General features: G+C 53.0%; 1 protein-coding gene across 1 annotated transcript; it reads left to right on the top strand.

The window, feature by feature from the left end:
- Positions 1-665: 665 nt before the first annotated feature.
- DEDD2 (death effector domain containing 2) lies at positions 666-17173 on the top strand. Its single transcript, XM_067720055.1, has 5 exons — positions 666-808; positions 1421-1787; positions 3517-3639; positions 6618-6758; positions 15532-17173. Exons 2-5 carry the CDS (start codon positions 1460-1462, stop codon positions 15909-15911), a joined length of 972 nt encoding a protein of 323 aa, XP_067576156.1. The 5' UTR covers positions 666-808; positions 1421-1459; the 3' UTR covers positions 15912-17173.
- The last annotated feature ends 5043 nt before the right edge of the window (positions 17174-22216 follow it).

Raw genomic sequence — 22216 nt, 5'->3', positions numbered from 1 at the left:
TGACCTTGGAGGGCAGAGATTGGAAGGGGTTATGGGGGGGGGCGTTAAGAGTTTCTTGAGGGGGGAGTCTGAGTGTAATGGGGGAGTCCTGATGGACTCCATCAGGAGGTGCACAGTGGAGATGGAGGGGCCTATTGTAATCAGGAAGGAGGTATTGATTCCTAAGATGAGATGAGGGAGTCTTGGTCTTGATTGGGGAAGGAACTTATAGATGGGGGATTTCTGTTGGATGAGGAGGGATTGCAGTCGAGATCATGAGATGGCACAGATGGGATGTAGGTCTCCAAAAGAAGTAAGGGGCAGTCTAACGGAGGGGAGTCCAAGTCCGGATCATAAGGGACCTGGGTGCTACTCGGAGCCAGTACGGTCGTGATTGTGGTCCTTTGCCATGGGTAGCTGGGAGCAGTGGTTAATGTGGGCGTCTAGGTCGTGATAAGGAGGGGGCTGTAGTCCGTGACATAAGTAGTTTCAACAGGTCGTGAGGGCACTAAGGACCCTGTAGCTTATGTCACCGGCAGAAGCTATCCGGCAAAATGGTACCAGATCCAGCCCAGACGCGGAACCGCTCTCGCTCTGCGCAAGCGCAGTACAGGGCGGCCGGACGTTACGGTTGGGGGCGGGCCCGGAGGGAGGGGCTTGGAAGCCTCTCTCTGCGCTTGCGCCTAAGGGGCGTGGCGGTCGCACCTGCGCGAGATGGGGGAAGGAGGAGGAGCGAGGTGACGCAGGCGTAATAATAGAGAAGGTGCCAGAAAGATACAAAACAAGTGGCCGCGGCCGTCGCCCAGGAGTCGTGAGGCGCCGGAATTCGGTGAGGATGTGGAGAGGCCTACAAGCTACTGGTGGCGGGTAGACCGGACCACCTGGGTGCTGGGGAGAGGGCGGTACCACCCTTACAGGGCGAGGGGGTCGGATTCGTACAGCGCCACCTGTGTGGAGCGAAGGGCTGCTTTGGTCGGTCCCATTGTAGGGGGCAGAGGGTCACTTTCGGACTGTACCACTTAGGTGGAGCTGTGGGGCTGATCGGACAGTACCTCTGGACGCAGCCAAGGAACATGTCTGGACAGTAGTACCCATAGTCAAAGGGCAATTGGCGGGGTGCCCCGCGTTGGGCCCCTAGGCTTGTTCGGACCGAGTCACTTAGTCGGGTGGGAGGCTTGTTCGGAACATACCACCTGGGGAGGGGCATTCGGGCTGGGCCTGCCCGACTGGTCGGAGGACAAGAGGGGTCTGGCGTCTGGACCTGTTACTAGGGGACCTCGGGCGATACCATTCTCTTGTGGGAGAAGGGGGAGGCTAAAACGGCTGGGATGTGAGGGTGGCCCTGCCCGGCGGCACTCGGAAGGGGAGACGCACTGGCGGGGGTGAGGTCCGGGCCTCCGCGTCGCTGACCACTGCCCCCTCCCCGCTGTGTGTGTTCTAGGCCCTGGTTCTGAGCTTATTCCGCCCCCCTCCCCCGGGTATGGCGCTGTCCGGGTCGACCCCGGCCCCGAGCTGGGAGGAGGATGAGTGCCTGGACTACTACGGGATGCTGTCGCTTCACCGTATGTTCGAGGTGGTGGGCGGGCAACTGACCGAGTGCGAGTTGGAGCTGCTAACCTTCCTGCTGGACGAGGTTCCCGGCGCCGCCGGCGGCCTGGCCCGCGCCCGCAGCGGCCTGGAGCTGCTGCTGGAGCTGGAGCGCCGCGGGCAGTGCGACGAGAGCAACTTGCGGCTGCTGGGGCAACTCCTGCGCGTGCTGTCCCGTCACGACTTGCTGCCACACCTGGCGCGCAAGAGGCGCTGGCCAGGTATCGTGGAATGGGAGGGTGACAGACTTCCGGTGGGGAGAGGGCCTTGCTTTCGCTGGGCCTCCACGGTGTCTGATATGGAGAGTGCCATCTCAGTACGTGTCCCATCGCACTCTTTCCTCCTCCCAGGGTATCAATGAGCAACACAAGAGGGAGGAGGCATGACATTGGGAGGGGTGAGCCTGTGGGATTTGGCTACATCAATAGTGATGTTTGTAGCGTCTGTTTACAGAGGGCTTACTTCTTGCCGGGCACAGCAGTAAGCCCTTCTTCATATGTACTATCATCCTATATCCTCCCGGTAATCCTAAGAGGAAGTCCTGTCACCGTCCCCACTGTACAGGGAAAGCAGTAGGTTGGAGAATTTAGGCAGATTGCCCACATATAACAGCTGAATCCTGTGTGCCCGGGGAATAGGGAACAGGAGATACAGCTTGACGGGACTGACAAAGTGTTCCATGAGGAACAAACATTTGGGAGGAGTATCAAGACTGTAAGACAGGTGAACGATTTACTTTCTTTTATTCTGTATATGAAGATGATTTTATTTGAACGATTTACTTTTAGATGTGGTTATGGAAGGACTGAAACAGAGTAATGGAGCAGAGAGAGGAAGTAGGGAGTGGAATGCTTCAGAGTGAAAGGAGGCCCCCTTAAGATTCCATAACCAGGGCTTCCCTGGTGGTGCAGTGGTTGGGAGTGCGCCTGCCGATGCAGGGGATGCGGGTTCGTGCCCCGGTCCGGGAGGGTCCTGCATGCCGCGGGGCGGCTGGGCCTGTGCGTCCGGAAAGATTCCATAACCAGTCAAGACCTTTCTGAGAAGTTGGCGTTTGAACTGAGGCTGCACTGCCACCCTGGTGCATAGATCTCAGAGTAGGAAATTCCAGGCAGAGGGAAAGACAAGCTTTTAAGTCCTGAGGTAGGACTGAGTTTGGCATTATCAGAGGCCAGTGTGGCAGGAGCAGAGGTCAAAGTAAGGGCACAGAGGTAGGTGAGAAGCCATGCCACATAGGAGCTTGCAGATAACACAGATAGAAAGTGGGAGCTAGGATTTAAACCTTGCTGGTTTGTCTCCAGAGTTGGTGCCCTTAATCCTTGTAAGGGGAGTGCTCCTATAGGACAGCAGTCCTGAGAAGGTGAAGAGCCCCTTGTGTGCATTGGCTTTGAGCTTTTGAGCCCTTGGCGGGATTACTAGAGGTGCTGTGGCTAGTTTAGGGAGGGGTTTTGTGAGCTTTCCTGCCCAGGGTAAGCCCATGGGATTTGGGTAACCAGGAAAAAGGCATCCCTTGTGCAGAACTGACAGCATTTTTGGAAAAATATGTCTGGAGGTCAGGCTCTGGAAGAGAAGATTTGGGGACCCTGCAGAGGCCTGCTTACTCTTCGGGGCCTCAGGGAGAGCCGGGGGCAGTTGACGGATGGGGGCAGCCAGCATTGCAGGAATCCTGACCATAACTCAGCTTACAGGATAACTGACAGTTGGAGCTGCTGTACACGTGGATTGGGTGGCCCCAGAAGGTGATGAGTCTTTTACCCCGGGAGGCACCGAACAATTACTGGGCTGCAGGTGTTTGAGAGGGAGTGGGTATCTGGGCTTTGAGTTCTGGGGAACTCAGGCACCCTGTGGGGCAGGTTTTCTTCTGGGGTGGGGGTGAGGGGGTGGGAATTGGAGGCTGGGCCTGGGAGAAGTCGCAGGCTTTGAATACTTCATTCCATTCTTCTCTCCCCACAGTGTCTCCAGAACGCTCCAGCTATGGCACATCCAGCTCTTCTTCAAAGAGGACGGAGGGCGGCTGCCGTCGCAGTCAGCAGTCAAGGAGTTCTTCAAATGTTGAGCAGGGTCAGTGGGAGACAGGTGAGCCCAGCCCTGTGGGCGCGCCAGCAGTCTCTCTCTCTCCCTTCTGAACCCTGATGAACCTACCCCATCCTGACCCATCAAGGAAGGAGCCCGTGGGGGTGATTCTGTCTCATTTTTGCTTTGTGTTTGTGTGTGTGTTTGTTGTTGCAAAAGCACATGTCTAGAAACAACTTACGGAATTGTTTCTTGTGGTTTTATATGTCATTTAAATGGCACCACGTCATGGGTATCATTCTTCACATGGCTGTCTTTGTTGGACATGTTTCTGAGATTTATTCATGTTGGGTTTCTAATTGGTTTTGTTTAATTGCCATGGCAATTAATTTATCCACTCTCCTCCCCTCCCCCAAGTTTTTAATCATTCAAACGTATTTCAAATATACCGAGAAGTGGAAAGATGAGTGCAGTGAATGTGTTTGTATCTTCCACGTAGACTCAGTAATTTTAACATCTTGCCAGGTTTGCTTTATGTGCATGTATGTGTAATTCTGTTTTTTCTTCTTTTTAATGTTTGTTCGTTTGTTTTTGGCTGCGTCGGGTCTTAGTTTCGGCACTTGGGATTTTTCATTGCAGTGTGCAGGCTTCTCTCTAGTTGAGGCACTTGCGGGCTCAATTGCCCCGTGGCATGTGAGATTTTAGTTCCCCGGCCAGGGATCGGACCTGCGTCCCCTGCATTGGAAGGTGGATTCTCAACCACTGGACCACCAAGGAAGTCCCTAATTCTGTTTTCTTTTTGCTGAACTCTTTGAAAGTAAATTATAGGCATCAGGACACTTTACCCCGAAATTGGCAGGCATCTCCTGAGAATCAGAAGATTGTCTGAAACCACTTCAAGACTACTGTCATATCTAAGAAAGGACAGAAGTACTTATTCTCTGATATCCTAATGGTCCATTTTCAGATCTTCTCAATAGTGTCTGCACTTTCAGGATCCACTCATAGTTGTGTTGCTGTACATTCAGTTATTAGTCTCCTTAATCTCTTACTATGGAACCCCCCCCCCCACCGCTACCCCGTACTGACCAGGCCACTTGTTTTGTACAATGTCCTGATTGTTTCCGGACATGCCTGATAATTTCCTGATGGTATCATTTAACTTATCCGTCTGTCCCCTGTAGTTTGGGAATCGGGTTTGGAGAGTTGGTTAGATTCAGGTTACGTGTTTTTGGCTGGAATGCTCCTTGGTTGATGCCGTGGTCTTCACATCAGGAGGCCTGGTTTTCCTGTTGTGAGTGAGCAAGTTCGATCACTTGGTTAAGGTGGTGTCTGCTGTATTTGTCCTTCGTACAGAGATATTTTTTCCCCTTGTGGTTAGTAAATCTATGAGATGACACTTTGGCACGTCGTGTTCACCAACAGCATCCCCAGTGGGTTTAGCAGCCATTGGTGATCTCTGCCTGAACCAGTTACTATATTGGTGTTCATGAAATGGTGGTTTTCTAATTCTTTCCTATGTCTATTAGCTGGTATTTTCTCAAGAGGAGTTTTACTTTTTTCTTTCCCTCCATTCCTCCCTCTCTTTACTTAGTGAGGGGTGTCACCATAGACTCATATATTCTTATTTATTTACTGTTATAATCAATTAGTTATTCTTCCTGATGTTCAAATTGGCTACATCCTGTGTCCTTTTGATGTGTCTCCATCATTCTTTGGGTGCTTCCTGCTTTGTAGGACTGCAAGATGGACTGCAAGATGTCCAGGATTCACTTGTATTTTCCCTTCCCCAGCCCTGGAATCAGCTGTTTCCAGAAGCCTGGTTTCTCTCAGAGGCAGCGGTATTTGGAGACCAAGATCTGGGTGCCGAGTATGCGCATTGTTTTTAGGCGCTTACAGTGAACAGAACTAGAAATTGCTTTTCGTAAAAGTTCATATTAGGGGCTTCCCTGGTGGCGCAGTGGTTGAGAGTCCGCCTGCCGATGCAGGGGACACGGGTTCGTGCCCCGGTCCGGGAGGATCCCACATGCCGCGGAGCGGCTGGGCCCGTGAGCCATGGCTGCTGAGCCTGCGGGCTCAGTAGTCCTACGAGGACCTTTTTGTCTTACACTGAAAATCTTGGTTCTTGGTAACATTAAGACATGGATTTATTTTGCTTTATTTTACAACAATAATGAAATAGCTTCAAATTTATAACGTCAGTACCACTGCTGTGTCTACTGAATGAAACATAAGATACTTTTGTGGTTCTAATTGTTTTCAGAGTATATCCTACTGAGAGTTTACAGTCAGAATGTTCCTCCTAGTTACTTAAGGTCCTTCTTTTTTTCTGCTTCTTGTTACTGATTTTATATATACTAGATTCATTTGTTTCTGTTTAATTTTATGGTTTGTTTCTTTTGTTTCTTGTTAAATTTTTGAGTATGTTGTAAAACAGTTACGTGATTCCAAAGTCAAAACTAAAGTATGTAAGAAAGGTGTTCTTAGAAGTATCATTTCCATTGGTATCTTTCTCCCTCTTAGTAGATAATCAATTTCATTCATTTCTAACATAGCCTTACAGTGTTTCATCTTGCAAAAATAGCAAATAATGTACATATTCTTGTTTCCCCTCCTTTTTTATACAAAACATAGCAAACTGTAGATATTTGTTTTTCACTTGCTTTAGTTCACTAAGCAGTCTATTGTGGAAATTACTCCGTGTACTTTTTGCCAGACATTTACATTGTCTTCAGGTTTATGTGGTTAGGAACTATAAACAGAGCTCCAGCTACTGGCGTCCTGCCTGTTTCCTGGGGTGAGTAGGCAGGGTTTTTCTGGGGTCACACCTGAGAGTGGGACTGCCAGGTGGTGGGGTGTGCTCGTCTGTCCTTCCAGATGATGCTAACTTGTACTTATTCGCCATCTTATGGCCCAGGAAGCAGAGGGGCTCACCCAGGGTCTGACAGCGTGGAGTCCAGCCTTGAGCGCTTCCTTGGGCACCCACCTTGGTGCTCCACCCATCATCTGGTCTTCAACCTACACCATCTTTCTCTCCTCAGGTTCTCCCCCAACTAAACGGCAGCGGCGGAGTCGGGGCCGTCCCAGTGGTGGCGCCAGACGGCGGCAGAGAGGAGGTCCAGCCACCCCCCAGCAGCAGCAGGAGCCAGCCGGACCTACCTCAGAAGGCAAAGTGACCTGTGGTAGGTATCTGTGCATGCCTTGGGAGTGCATGTGCAGTGCCCGTTGCAGCCAGTAGAGCTGAAGGGTGGGAGAATGGGCCCTCATCTGGGGTGTGACACCCAGTGGGTGGGCAGCAGCTCCATGCATCTGTACAGCACAGTGGAATCCCTGTCTTTTCTGTTGCCTACTCGCTTGTCTACATCCTGCCCATAGTTGAAGGATTGTGTTGTGTGCTGCCTCCTCCAGGAAGCCTTTCCTGACAGTCCCCTGCCCTCAATGTCATTTTTTGTTGGAGGAGCCAGGCAGGGGCTGAGCAGCTGGGCCTGGCAGGCCTCAGAGCAGATGGGAGTTAGATTTTATTCTATGAGTCAAGGGCTTTCCAAGGGTTTTTAGCAGGGGAGTGAAGTGATCTGATACCAGTTTTTAAAGGAACTCCAATTTCATCTGGAAAATCAGTTAATAAATGAGTTACAATTTGCAAAGTGCTTAGAACAGTGCTGGACATGTAGCACATGCTCTGTAGGTGCACATGAAATAAATCCAACAAAGTGGAAGCAGGGAAACGAGTGGAGGGGCTTCACAGTCCAACAGGGATGAGGCAGAGGTCTGGCCTGGGGTAGTGGCGTTGGAGAGGGTGAGAAGGAGGTGGACTTAAGGAAATAAACATTTTGGATATAGGGTTGACTGTACCTGCAGACAGGTGGGTTGGATGGGTTAGGGGACTCTGCTATGCAGACTCATGCAGACCTTGCCCTTAAGAAATTTCTCACTGGTCCTGAGGGGAGGACACAGGCACGGGTAGGGCGCACACTCTCTCACACACTCCCACACGCCCCTCTGGTACCCCCTTCTCTGAGTTGGGCAAGGCTCTGGTCACAGAGGGTATCAGCTGGTGAGAGGCTCAGGCTGGGTGGGTGGGGGTGGAATTATAGGAGGGAAGGTTGAAGGGCAGGTGGCAGCAGCTCTGCATCCCCCAGGAGACCTTGGCCTCAGGGCGCTTCCTCCTGCCATCTGCAGAGCCTCCAGCCCCCAGAGTGCATGAGCCTGCCTCCTCCCGGTGCCCATTGCGGTCTCCCAGACCCTGGTGGTCCTAGCCGCTCCCTAGATGAGGCTGTAGACACCTGTGCTGGCTGCTTTCAGGAGGAACAGGCCAGTGGAGCCAGCCTGAGTCCTCAGACAGCCCGCACTTGAGGGGGTGGCTGTTTGGTCGTGACTCTCCCCAGAGTCAGGAGTTAATTACCAGAGCCACCCGCTGGCTGGGTGGCCTAGAGAGTCACTGCCTCCCTAGGGAGCAGGCCAGGCTGAGGCCGTGAGGGGTCTTGCTGCTGGAGGCCTCCGTCTCTTCTCTGAGGGTGGGGAGGTTGTGACCCTGGGTGTGGCTGTCTCTTGCTGTGGGGCGTGGCTGCGCAGGTCTGACTGCTGACTCACCAGGCAGGGTGGGGCTGGAGTGAGGCTTTCCCCAGTAGGGCCCTGAAAATGGAGATGGCCTAGTCCCAGGGGTGGAAGGAGGTCCCTCCAGACCTGAGTGAGGAACGGGTCTGCCATTCTTGCCTCCTCCTCACCTGTGATAGCTGTGGGGGTTGAGCCCTAGGCAGCTGCCTTCCACTGAGGGATAGAACCAGACTGAACTCCGGAGGCCCCAAGAGTGTGAGGAAGGGGCCATGGGGGATCCTGGGCTCAGACACAGGACCTCTGAGTCTCCACATCCCTCTCAGGGCCGTCCACTGCGCCCTGCGCTGAGTGTGCTCCTCACCTGACCTTGAATTCTCAAGACGGCCCTTGAGGTAGGGATGCCGTCCCCCATTGTGCGGAGGGGCAGGGCTGGGCCGAAGCTCGGGTTTGCTCATTTGGTTGTTCCACGTGTGTTTATAGAGCATTGACTACCTGCTTACATCCCACAGAAGGGACTGGAGGCCCCTGCCCTCATGGAGCTTGTGTTCTGGTGGGAGGAGAAGGCTAAGGGAAGGAAGAGAAACTTCAGATGTCAGCTGTGAAGAGAAACAAGCCAGGGGGAGGGGGTAGAGAATGATGGAAAATGCAGTTCTAGGTGGATTTTCAAGGTAGGGTGGTCTAGGAAGGCCTCTCAGAAGACAGGAGAAGAGGTAGGAGTGTGTGGACGGCTGAGGCAGGGTGTTTCAGATTGAAGGGACAGCAGGAGCAGAGGCCTGTGTGGGGACATGGCAGTGGTGGTACTGGGACCGAGAGGAAGCTGGCAGGGCTGGAGCAGAGGGAGTGCGGGGAGGCTGCCAGGAGGTGAGGGCAGGAGAGGTGACCAGGGGCCCATCCTGCAGAGCCTGGGAGCCACGGGCCAGGCTTTGCGTTTGTTTAAATGATGGAAAGCAGTGGGAGGACTTGAATGACAGGCTGCGCTTTGCTTTTTTTTCCTTCAGTGTTTCCTATGGAGAAGAAATAGAAGCAGACAGATTAGCATAACGAATCCTGGCTCCCCGGCCCCCAACCTCAGCAGTTGTCAGGTCATGGCTCATCTTGTTTCATTAGCCACGTTGTTTTGGAGTCAGTTCCAGGTGTCCTTTTATTTCACTGGTAGATTTTTCACTGTGTATTTCTAGAAGATAAGAATTGGGGAGTTCCCTGACGGTCCAGTGGTTAGGACTTGGACTTGGCGCTTTCACTGCTGTGGCCCGGGTTCAGTCCCTGGTCGGGAAACTAAGATCCTGCAACCTGTGCAGCCAAAAAAAAAAAAAACAAAGAGTAAGAATTCTTAAAAAAAAAATCACACCAAAAAAATAACAATAACTTCTTACTCTCATGTGTTTGCTCAGTGTTTTAATTTCTAATTCTTATAAATATTGGTTCTCTTCAGTCTCTCCTATTTATAGGATTCCTCCATCACCTCTGATTTCTCCCCCACCACCCTTGTATCTGTTGAAAGTAGTTGTCCCGTAGTGTTTCCCGAAGACTGGCTTTTGCAGATTGCTCTGTGGTAGGACTGACTGAACATGCTCCCCTGTCGTAGTTCCTGAAAGTTGTCCCGTAGTGTTTCCCGAAGACTGGCTTCTGCAGACTGCTCTGTGGCAGGACTGACTGAACATGCTCCCCTGTCGTAGTTCCTGAAAGTTGGTAGTTGGGCCTGGAGAGCCTTGATCAGATTCTGGTTTGATGGTTTTGTTTTTTTATTTTCTTATTTTGGCCACGCTGTGCGGCTTGCAGGATCTTAGTTTCCTGACCAGGGATTGAACCCCCGCCCTTGGCAATGAAAGTGCTGCATCCTAACCCCTGGACCGCCAGGAAATGCCCTTTTTTTTAAAAAAAAAATAATTTTAATTAATTAATTAATTAATTTTGGGGGCTGCATTGGGTCTTCGTTGCTGCGCGTGGGCTTCTCGTTGCGGTGGCTTCTCTTGTTGCAGAGCATGGGTGCTAGGTGCACGGGCTTCAGTAGCTGTGGCACGCGGGCTCAGTAGTTGTAGCTCGAGGGCTCTAGAGCGCAGGCTCAGTAGTTGTGGTGCACAGGCTTAGTTGCTCCATGGCATGTGGGATCTTCCCGGACCAGGGATCGAACCTGTGTCCCCTGCACTGGCAGGTGGATTCTTAACCACTGTGCCACCAGGGAAGCCCCCCTTCTGTTTTTTTTCAAGCTCACCTCCTAGGTGGTATTGTGCTCTTCCTTTAGGAAGCAGGCAGAGGCTGCTTGTCTCTTAACTGCCCTTGGTGGCAGCAGCTGCTCACTGCCTCCATCCATTAGTTCAGGAAAGGTTGAAGAACTTTACAGTGACACCGTGACTCTGGCTGTGCCTTGGGGAACAGACTGGAGCAGGAGAGGGAGCCGGCTTTTGTCCAGAGGAGGTGCTGGTATTGGTGTGGCATTGGAGGGTGGAGTCTGTCCCTTAGAGCTTACTGGCTGATTCTCTCTCCTGGGCACAGGTCCTCTGTGTCCCCAGCCTTTCCCGGAGGGAAGACCTGAGTGAGAGTCATCCCTGGCCTCCGGCACAGGGTCTGGCACAGAACGCTGCTCACCTGCTCGCCTGGGCCTGTCCCTCATACCTTTCCTGATCTCCCACTGGAAAGCCCCTCCCATTTCCCTCTGCGGCCCATTCTGTCCCAGAAGAGAGACTGATGAGGTGTCGGGTAGAGGAACAAGAGAGTGTTGGGGGGCTTCCCTGGTGGCGCAGTGGTTAAGAATCCGCCCTGGGCCAGGAAGATTCCACATGCTTCGAGTAACTAAGCCTGGGCACCACAACTACTGAGGCTGTGCTCTGGAGCCCACGAGCCACAGCTGCTGAGCCCACATGCCACAACTACTGAAGCCCGCACGTGCCTAGAGCCTGTGCTCTGCAACAAGAGAAGCCACCGCAATGAGAAGCCCGCGCACCACAACGAAGAGTAGCCCCCGCTCTCCACAACTAGAGAAAGCCCGTGCGCAGCAACGAGGACCTAATGCAGCCAAAAATAAATAAACAGATTTATTATTTTTTTTTAAAAAGTGTGGGGGCCCACCTGAGTGCAGGAAGCGGGAGCAACTCTCCTCTGGAGGAAGACAGGGCCCCACCCTCCGTCCTGGGGGCAGGGAGCATCTCCCTACCATTGGCGAGGGACTGTTGACAAATGCTGTTGACCAAGCATTTGGTGTGTTCCTGGCCGGAGGAAACTATTCAGCTACCTTCAGCCTTCCCTGAGTGCTGCCCTGGCTCCTTTTCTGACCGCCCTGCTGCTTCTGCAGAGCAGCTGGAGTTGTCTTGGTATCCTGAGGCCACTTCCTTCCTGCTGCATCCAGCCTTGTAATCCTCACAGTGGCCCCATGAGAACAGGTACTGGGGTGAGGTTGTCTTATGGAGGAGGCCACCGAGGTGCAGAGAGGTGTGGTCAGCTCAGGAGGCCCCAGACTCCCTGCCCCAGCCTGCCAGGGCGTGGTCAGCCCTGCGCCTCCAGTTGTCCCCTTGTACCCTTTTCTACCATGCTGGCCCCCAGCCTGTGAATGCCCCAAGTTCATTTTTTGCCTCTGGACTTTAACACACACCGACCTCTTCTGGGAAAGTCACTCTTCTCTTTTCACTGCTTTCCTGTCTCGACTTACTTGTCCTCTTTCACATTTTACTTCCAGTGTCATTTCCTGGAGAGGTCCTCTCTGATTGTTTCGATCTAAATCGTTCTCTATAATTTCCTCTCCTGACCCTTGGAATGTCTTTTAATTATGGACTTCTGTGTATGGTTGTATGAGAGGCAGCAAACAGGATAGGGATAGTTAAAAGAGCTTGGGCTCTGGAGCCAGGCATCTCGGTTGGAACTCCAGCTCTGCCATTTCCTGCCTGTGTGGCCTTGGGCAGGTGACTCATCCTCTGTGCCTTAGTTTCCTCATCTACAAAAAGGGGACAATAGCACTGCCTCATAAGGTTGCAGGCATGATCAAAAAGGTCAATAGGGCTTCCCTGGTGGCGCAGTGGTTGAGAGTCCGCCTGCCGATGCAGGAGACACAGGTTTGTGCCCAGGTCCGGGAAGATCCCACATGCCGTGGAGCAGCTGGGCCCATGAGCCATGGCTGCTGAGCCTGCGCGTCCGGAGCCTGTGCTCCGCAACGGGAGAGGCCACAACAGTGAGAGGCCCATGTACCGCAAAAAAAAAAAAAAAAAAAAAAAGGTCAATAGATGTGAAATGTGTGACGGTAGTGCAGTAAGTACTATATAAGTGTCACCTACGGTTAAATTATTTTGGCGAGGAATAAAGAGAGAGTGTGCGTGATGCCCATGATAGGGCCGGGGTGGAGTGGTGGCTCAGATAACACACATCTCTCCTTTTCTCCAGTGGAGTTTCCCTGTCCTCCCCTTCTGTGTACTGTCCTCTTGTGTTTCAGACCAGAGGTTGGGCCATGTCTTCACCTGTATTTGGGATAATGAAAGTGCTGTGAGGACTCAGGGGTTAAGACAGGGAAAGCACCTGGGTAGGGTCTGGCCTATACAAAGTGCTCCTTGACTGGGGCTTACATGTCTTCCAGTCCCACCTGTGGCTCGTGTCTCCCCACCGTCCCTGGCACTTAGTAAATGTCTGTTGAATGGAAGGATGAATGGGACACATGAGGGTCCCCCCTGATCCTGTCCTCCTTCCACCCCCACCATGCCCGGTGGGCTCTGGGTGAATAGACAGTTTCCACCGCAGGTCTAGTAGCAGTCTGTGCTGAGGATAAAGGCCATCTGGGAGGGGATTCACCTGGGCGGGCCACAGGTCCCGTGAGCCGGGCCTTGGTGGGTGATGGGCATTCTGGTCAGAAGAGGTGGACAGGTCATTTTGTGAGTAAGGCTTGTACTGGGACCACTTCCCTTGTGACTGGAGGGCAGGGTATGGGAGGATGTAGCTGGGATTGAAGGAGGAGGGGAGGGGAGGAGGTTGGCTCAGGGGCCCAGGTGAGAGAGGGCGAGGCCTAGGCAGGGGCTGTGGTGGTAGAGAGGTGAGTGTTGAAATTACAGTTCCTGTTTTGGGGTGCCTTCGGCATCTAGGCCCTGGGTCACATGCTTCATGAGTTGCCTAATGTAATCCTCATGACCCCATCGTGCAGCAGGGACCTCTTGTTTGTTTGTTTTTCAGATGGGGAAACTGAGGCTCAGAGAGGTGAGGTCACATGCCCAAGGCCCCACAGCTAGACAGTGGCGGAGCCAGGACTCGCCTCAAGGTCTGTCGTTCTCCGCCACCAGGCTCTGTGCCTCTGCCACTGAGCAGCCCGTGTGGCCTTGGACAGGTGCTGCTCCTCCAGCCCCCTGCCTCCCAGCCCACGCTACGGAGGCGTGGTTAGACACTCGGGAGTCCAGGATGTGGGCCCAGAGGTCTTATCTGATCCTTAGCATGGAGGGAGCCAGGTCTGAGTGTTGTGGGAAGTCCTGGGGGCTAAGGCCAGGTAGGTTTTCCTGGGCCTCAAGCAGAGAGGGTGAGCTTCCCCTCAAGGCAGAAAAAGGAAGCATTTGGGGTTTGGGGTGGGAGGAGGAAGGGGGTGGTGCTGAGAAGTCGCCTGGGGAAGCAGGGACTTGCCTTCTACTTTCTGCTCTGTGGTGACACAGTCTTTGAAAGGTGAAAGGAGTCAGGGGTATGACACTTCCCCTCCCAGAGCTTCAGTTACCTCATCTGTCAAATGGGTTCATTGTGGCCCCTGCCCCACAGGGCTGATCAGGCTGAATCTCCAAGGGCAAAGCCTTTGGCACATCAGAGCTGCTGGTGGCTGCCATTTTTTAGCACCCATTGGTGGACCGTCATCTGAACAGGCTTTCCAGTAGGGGTTGTCCCCAGGTTTAGGCAGGAACCTGGGCTCAGAGAGGTGGTGACTTGTCCCAGGTCACATAGCTAGCGCCTGAAGGCTCCTGGATTAGAATCAGCTCCACTGACCTGAGGCTGCTCTGTGGGGTGTGGGAGAGTCAGTGCCCTCTGTCATGCCTTGCTACTCCCTGGCCGTGCGACCTTGGGCAAATCATTTCTCTTTGCCTCCATTTCCTCATCTGTAAGTTGGGGTGACAATAGGGCCTGCCTCACAGGGTCGTTTGTGAATTAAATGAGTTCTTGTGATTCTGCTGCTTGTCATTTCCAGCTTATAGCAGATCCTCAGGATAGCCTGTGTTGTGAGTGCAGAGGAAGTTCTGTTAGTAGCCCGATTCACAGGTGGGAATTCAGTAATCCCACAGGGAGGTGATATGCCTGATATCACATTTACAGGGATAGCCTTGGAAGTTCCGTGTCCTATCCCCTGCACAGAACTGCCACCACATTTGGGTGGATGTAGGCAGGGTTATAAGTGACAAACACAACTCAGACTGGCTTAAGCAAAAAGGAACTTGGTTATTGCTGAAGATCCAGGTGCTCCACGCACACGTGATGAACCTCAGGAGTCTTTTCCTCTCTGTCCTTGGCCTTGTGTAGGTTTCATTCTCTCCCCTCCTGGTGGCAAAACGGCCCCCAGCAGCTATGGGCTTAACAGCCCACCTTCTTGGCAGCCTCTGTGGAAAGAGAGCTCCTGCTTGCAGTAGAGCCAGCCCAGTTCCAGCCTTGAGTCTCCTGGGCCTGGTGCTTGCTTGGTGGTTGTGGGGCTGAGGATATGACTGGCCCCACATGAATGTCCCTGTTCGAGGACGCAAGAGGGGTAAAGCTGCTTACCTAAAAGCAAGTCCATTCATTCGTGCGTTGGTTCTTTCACAAATGTGTATTGAGTACCTACTGTATGTCACGGGGCTACACTAATGAACAAGACAGACAAAAATCCCTTCCTTCAGGGAGCTCACATTGCGGGGGAGACAGGTGATAAGCCTGACGGTAAGGGAGAGCTTAGGGTAGGTTAGAAGGTGATAAGTGCCTTGGGAAGAAATGGAGCAAGGAAAGGGGAACTGGGAATCCCGGGGCCGGGTGGTGGTGGTAAACAGGGTGGTCGAGGTAGGCTCACTGGGGAGGTGGCCTCTGAGCAAAGGCCTGTAGGAAGTGAGGGAGTAAGTCCCGTGGGCGCTGGGGAGAGAACACCCCAGGCTGAAGGAGAGGCAGGGCCGGGCGGAACCTGCCTGCTGGTGGGGGGGGGGGGCAGCGAGGAGGTGGTGAGGCTGGAGTGGGGCACATGAGGGGAAGAGCAAGGCCACCAGGTCAGGAGGTAACAGGTCAGACCACAAGAGAGAAGCCGAGTGAGGATGTCATCCGTACTTGGGTGTGGTTACCAGAAGGGGGAAGGTTGTGGGGCTGGTGCAGTGCAGCCCACAGTGAGGGGCAGCAGGAGGAGGCTGGAGGGAGCGAGGGAGGGTGGCGGTTCCCCTCTTCCCCCTGGCCCCGCTGCGCCGTGTGTCGGCCCCTCCCTGACCAGTCCCTCCTTCTCCGCAGACATCCGGCTCAGGGTGCGAGCAGAGTACTGCGAGCATGGGCCGGCCTTGGAGCAGGGCGTGGCATCCCGGAGGCCCCAGGCCCTGGCACGGCAGCTGGACGTGTTTGGGCAGGCCACGGCGGTGCTGCGCTCTCGGGACCTGGGCTCTGTGGTCTGTGACATCAAGTTCTCAGAGCTCTCCTATCTGGACGCCTTCTGGGGTGACTACCTGAGTGGTGCCCTGCTGCAGGCCCTGCGGGGCGTGTTCCTGACTGAGGCTCTGCGTGAAGCCGTGGGCCGGGAGGCTGTCCGCCTGCTGGTCAGTGTGGACGAGGCTGATTACGAGGCTGGCCGGCGCCGCCTGCTGCTGATGGAGGAGGAGGGGGGAAGGCCTGCCTGAGGCCTCCTGATCCTGGATCTGGCAGGACTGACCCCACCTCCTAGCCTCTGGGCCACCTTCTCCCCTGGAGGATGTCGACCATCTCTACTCCTAGAGGACTGTCACTCTACTAGCTCTGAGGACTGTGACAGCCAGGCCCCTTGATAGACCCTCCCACAGGATGTGGGCTTTGAGGCCTAAACCACTTCCAGCTGAGTTTCCTTTCCAACCGCCCCCCCGCCCCCCGCGCCCCTTACCACCACCCCCCACCACCACCACCCCGCCCATTAGGTGCGTTCCCTCAGCTTCAGGAGGCCAGGGGCTCAGGCCTGCAGATCCGAAAGGAAGGGAGGCATAGCCACACACCAAAGGCCCCTTGCACATCGTATTCCTGACCCTGGGCTGTGTGCGTGCACACACGCTGCCCCCTCTGAAATCTCTCCTGGGCTCCTGCCCTGGCCTGTTCCACTTACTGCTTTGGCCTAAGGGCTTCTCTCTCAGGATCTCTGATTATACCGCCCCCCAACCCTGAGCTTCAGCCACACCAGTGGGCACTGGAGCTGGGGTGCATCTGGGGCCTGCTCACCTTGCCCGCACATCTCTACAGCCAGCCGGGCTCTGCCCAGCTTCCACACACAGACCTGGCTCTCCCCCTTCTCCTGCTCCCCGAAGCTGGACGCAGATTTGCACATGGATCTGCACCGAGTGTCACACATGTGTTACAGCGGCATCAGACCAACTGTGCTGTTTCCCAGGAGGCCAGGACCAGGAACCAACTTCTTTCTCAGAAAGGGAAGGCAAAGGCTTGGGGCTGATGGGAAAGGCCTTTTACGAGTGACACCAATAAAACTGCCCTGGAGAGGGCATAGGTGGGCATCACGGCTGTACTCTTTCCTTTATGGGCTGGAGGAAGGAGCTGATTAGAGCCTGGGCCCAGTACCAATCCCGGAGTTCCTCGCCTGGTATCTGGCTGGAGGGTGTGCAGGATGCTGGACCATCATGTGCCGGCTGCTGCCACGGTCTTGCCCTCCTTTTGGCTTCAGTTTCCTCATCTGTTGAAGGAGGACATACTGCCTTGGAGTCATAGACTCTCTCAACCTCATTCACACATGCTTCGCTCCTGTATGTCCTTGGGAGTGCTGGTATTTTTTAACTAGTTCGGTGAGGTGGGCTAACTGTCTATCTCCAAGGCCGACAGAGCCCAAGGGTTTGGAAACCAACTGGGTCGGCAGCCAGTGCTCTCTGCCTAGAGCCCCTCTCCAGGTGGCTCTTCACCCCTCACAGCTTCTGGACAGTTACTAACCTTAAATCTGGATCTCTGTTGTTTCTCCTCCTGAGGCCAAACACTACTTCCTGCTGCCCCGTGGCTGCAGCTGAGGTTGTGGCCTCTTGCTGTTTCCCTACTCCTTGTTTTAAGAGTGTAGGAACTCAAGTTCCGTACACAATACTGGGAGCTTTCCTTCCTGGGCGAGAAGGGGACCTGGGCTGGGAGTTGGGGAGGGGGAGGGCAGGGATTCCCAACTGCCGGCTTTTCTTGGGGGAAAGGATGCAGCTATCCACGCCTGGGAACCTGTCCTGGACCCCTGACCTGTGTTGATATACAGGGATACAGCGGCAAGTCTAGGAGTTGAATCCTGTCCAGGAGTCAAGACCTGATCCATCTAGTTGCTGTGTGATCCCAGACTGTCTCCATTTACCTTCTCTGGGAGGGAGGTAATGTCTGCTGGGCACCTAGATAAGATCTATTTAATACTTAGCCAGCTGTGTGAAGTAGGGATTTTGGAAGTGACTTGCCGCAGGAGTAGAGAAGCACTGAGATGGAAAACAGCTCTCCACTGGTGGATGCCGTCAGGTTGGGAAGGCAGGTGGGGGCTTCCAGGTGCTTTCTCCTTCCCTCAACTAGGGGAGTCTCCTTGGCTGGTGTGGGACACAGGCTTTCTTTTCACGACCTGTCAACATTTGGGGTCTTCCTCTACCTGGGGCTTCCCGTGCTTGGGGGGTGGGGGCTGCTGCTTGACCTACCCTGAGCTAAACTTCAGCGTCCGCCTCTCCCTCAGGCCCTGGGGCGTCTCCCCACCAACCTCCAGGTTGCCAGCGTTGGGCCCAGCCTCTTTAGCGGACAAGATTCAGGCCCTGGCCCTTACCCACCTCCACTCCCATCACCAGTTCAGTTCCTTGCTGAAGCCCCCGCCCCCTGCTTCAGCCCCGCCCTATTCCTGAGGCCCTCACTCCTACGAGCCCCGCCCGATGCCTTAGGCCCCGCCCGCTCCACCCTTTTCAGCCGGGGTCGGGGGTGGGGAGCGGGGTGTGCATCTTTCGTGGCAAATGCATGCCGGAAGTAAGGGAGCCTAGCCTTGAGGCCGCGGGAGCCGGAGGCCGCGGGAGCCTGCGCAGGCGCAGTGTGTGCCAAGAGTCCGCGGTGGCAGGAACCTCGAGGCAGTGTCTTGCGCTTCCAGAACCTGCCTGCGCGCATGCGCTAGGGAGCTCGCCTGGGCTTGCCAGAGCCCGTGTTGGGTGTTTGACAGAGTCCTGAGGAGGCCTATTAAGTGGGTCAGACCCAGGCTAAGAGGACAACCCAGGGAGGTCAGAGAGCTTCAGAAGTCGAGAAAGATTCTATGGGGCAGGACATGGACAGGCTGCAGCCAAGGGAAATAGGGGCCTGTGGGAGCTCAGAGGAAGGCGGGCCATGGTTTCACAGAGGAGAGGAACCTGGAGCTGGCTCTTGAAGGATGAGTAGGAGTTCAGCAGAATGACAGAGAGGGGCCATTCCAGGCAGAGAACATTCCTCGAGGAGGCCTTAGGGAACATTCCTGAATGGGATGTAGAGAGACAGATGGACTGAGTCAAAGGTAAGTGGCAATGCAGAGTCAGCCACGCCCTCGTTCGGTCAGCAATCATCTCCTGCCACATTGCTAGCAGACACACAGGGGCCCTGACAATGACAACGTCAGGTGGTAGGTGAGGCATGCCCAGTGTACCTGCACAGCAGCACATGTTCCGAGAGGGCTCCTGGTTGCCCAGCCCTGGGCTGGCTGGCCTCTGCTGGGGATCCTGAGATCTAGCCTGGGTGCTGGCTCTGGACAGCTCCTGTTCTGGTGGGTGAGCCAGACTGGGACACTGGGGGTCACAGCCCAGAGTGGTCAGTGACTGAACAAGCAGCAGAGGCTGGGGGTGCTCAGATGACCCTGGATGGAGGGACCCAGGAAATCTTCATGGATTGGGAAGCTCCCTGTTCATTTTATTAAAAATTATCACCACCACCGCCGCCACCAAGATACTTTTTTTTTTTTGGCCATGCGGCATGAGGGATCTTAGTTCCCCGACCAGGGATCGAACCCACGCCACCTGCAGTGGAAGCGCGGAGTCATAACCACTGGATCGCCTGGGAAGTCCCGCCAAGATACTTTTGTGAAATATAACAAATACCACAATATAACATATAATTGTGAAATATAACATTCAGAAAAGTGCATAAAACATAAATTGTACAGTTAATAAGCTGTTGTGAAACACCCATGCCTCCCATGATAAGACATACATTAGCAACACCCCAGAATTCCCCCCACCCCCTTTCTGTCATGTGCACCCTCCTGATCACAACTCCTCTTCCCCTAGCTAGGAACACTATTCTTTCTTTTACAGTAATAATTCCTTGCTTTTCTTTAACTTTCTAGTTTTATGTCACTCAATGAAATAGTTTTATCTCTTTTTGAATTTGATATAAATGGAATCATACAATATGTTTTCTGTTGCGTCTGGTTTCTTTTGTTCAACCTTGTGTCTGTGAGATTCTTCCACGTTCTGTTTATTTGTAGTTGACTCATTTTTATTGCTGCATAGTATTCATTGTATGACCATCCCACAGGTAGTTAGTTCATGCATTGCACTGTTGATGGACATTGGGTTGTTAGCAGTTTGGAGCTGTACTGTATAATGCTGTGAACATTCTTACGTGTGTGTGTGTGTGTGTGTGTGTGTGTGAACAAATGCTTTTTTTTTTTTAATTTATTTTTGGTTGCGTTGGGTCTTTGTGCGTGGGCTTTCTCTAGTTGCGGCGAGCAGGGGCTTCTCTTCATTGCAGTGCGCGGGCTCCTCATTGCGGGGGCTTCTCTTGTTGCGGAGCACGGGCTCTAGGCACGCAGGCTTCAGTAGTTGTGGCTCCTGGGCTCTGGAGCGTAGGCTCAGTAGTTGTGGTGCACGGGCTTAGTTGCTCCATGGCATGTGGGATCTTCCCAGACCAGGGATCGAACATGTGTACCCTGCATTGGCAGGCAGATCCTTGTCCACTGCGCCAACAGGGAAGACCAATGCTTACATTTCTGTTGGGATATACCTGGAAGGAGAATTGGAGAATTCCTGGACATGGGCAAGAGTATGTTCAGGTTTGGTCAATACTGCCTAATTAGTTTCCTATGAATGCTGTAACAAATTACCACAAACCTAGTGGATTAACACAGCATAAATGTATTCTCTCACAGTTCTGGAGTCCAGAAGTCTAAAATTAGTTTCACTGGGCTGAAGTCAAGGTGTTGGCAGGCCCGTACTCCCCTTGGAGGCTCCACGTGAGAATTTGTTCCTTGCCTACTCTGGCTTCTGGTGGCTGCCAGTATCCCTTGGTCTGTGGCTGCATTACTCCAATTTCTGCCTCTGTAGTTACATTGCCTCCTCTCTGTCAGTGTCAGATCTCCCTTTGCCTCTCTTATAAGGATACTTGTGATTGCACTTAGGGCTCACTCGAATAATCCAGAATAGTCTCCTCATCTCAAAATCTGTAATCACATCTGCAAAGTTCTTTTTGTCACATAAAATAACATTCACAGATTCCAGACGTTAAGCCACGGACTTTTTTTTTTTTTTTTTTTTTTGGCTGTGCTGCATGGCTTGCGAGATCTTAGTTCCCTGACCAGGGATTGAACCCGTGCCCCCTGCAGTGAAAGGGCAAAGTCCTAACCACTGCTGGGGAATTTCCTTGGGGGACGTTTTTCAGCCTACTACACTGACAAATTTCTTTTCTAAATTGTTTATACCGATTTACTGTCCCACCAGCACTGAGTGAGAGTTCTCTTTGCCTCACATCCTTGCCAACACCTGGTATTGTCAGACACTTTTAATTTTGTGGTAGGATACCATTGTGGTTTATCTTCCTTCTCCCTCATGATTAGTTTCTGCTCACTCTTGAATGAGGAGTAGGAGATCTTCGGGTGGAAAGAATGGGCAAGGGTATTCCAGACAGGTGGAATACCATGTATGAAAGGTCTCAGGAAACATTTGTTTAAACTGAGTAAGAGGTTGCTTTTTTTTTTTAAGCATTACGTTATTAAAAGTAAAGAGTATGCAGAGAGAGAAATGGAACAAAGTCAAGGGTAAATAAGATGGTCCAATATGAGGCTCTGGTTGGGCAGGGAAGGGAGAGGAGCCAGGAAGGGGTCTGGCCAAACTGGCAGAAAACAGAAGGCTGAAGGGAGTGGAGCTCTCTCTATGAGCTGATGCCACAGGTGTGATGGCAGCGGAGGCCTGCCAGCCCTGGAAGTCAGGTTCCGGGGTCAGAGCGCAGGATACTGGATTTTGAACATGGAAGACAGTACTGGGTTGTGGTTTAAACCAGGGATTTTAAAATTTTATTTATTTTTTTAATTGAAGTACAGTTGATTTACAATGTTGTGTTAATTTCTGCTGTACGGCAAAGTGATTCAGTTATACATATACATTCTTTTTTATATTCTTTTCCACTATAGTTTATCACAGGATATTGAATGTAGTTCCGTGTTCCATACAGTAAGGCCTTGTTGTTTATCCATTCTATACATAATACTTTTATCTGCTAACCCAAAACTCCCAATCCTCCCCTCTCCCACCGACCCCCGCTTGGCAACCACAAGTCTGTTCTCTATGTCTATGAGTCTGTTCTGTAACACCAGGGATTTTTAATTTGGGACCCAGAGAGCCCCGTGTTACAATCCTGGCTCTGCCCCTTTACTGAATGTTACCCATGACTTTTCTCCTTCCCTCACCCCCAAATCATTCAACAATCATTTACCAGGGTATACTTCTAGCTACTAGAGGATGGGTCAGCTCCAATCCCTCTCTTGCCATGCTCTGGCTTTGTGGGGGATGTGATCACTGAGGGATGTGATCACTGTGGGAACTCAGATGAGGCAGACACCAACTCTAATCTGGCTTCACAGAACCCAGGCTTCCTTGAGCCTTAGGTCCCCGGGTTCTATCACCCTCTGTTCCACTTCCTCATTGACATCTGTTGACTCCTTGCCTTCTCCCCCTCATTCCTGAAGACTGTAGCACATCCTCACAGACTTCCTGTCCACCCC

Source organism: Pseudorca crassidens, chromosome 20, assembly GCF_039906515.1.
Source record: "Pseudorca crassidens isolate mPseCra1 chromosome 20, mPseCra1.hap1, whole genome shotgun sequence".
Taxonomy (NCBI): domain Eukaryota; kingdom Metazoa; phylum Chordata; class Mammalia; order Artiodactyla; family Delphinidae; genus Pseudorca; species Pseudorca crassidens.
The sequence above is the reverse complement of the archived record's forward strand: the minus strand, read 5'-3'. Positions and strand labels throughout refer to the sequence as shown.

What these genes read in the sequence shown, in the direction of transcription:
- DEDD2 (XM_067720055.1), top strand. Translation starts at nt 1,460, where the DNA reads ATGGCGCTGTCCGGGTCGACCCCGGCCCCGAGCTGGGAGGAGGATGAG. An exon ending in GCGCAAGAGGCGCTGGCCAG is followed by an intron (nt 1,788 to 3,516) that starts GTATCGTGGAAT and finishes CTCTCCCCACAG; the next exon opens with TGTCTCCAGAACGCTCCAGC. An exon ending in GCAGGGTCAGTGGGAGACAG is followed by an intron (nt 3,640 to 6,617) that starts GTGAGCCCAGCC and finishes TTCTCTCCTCAG; the next exon opens with GTTCTCCCCCAACTAAACGG.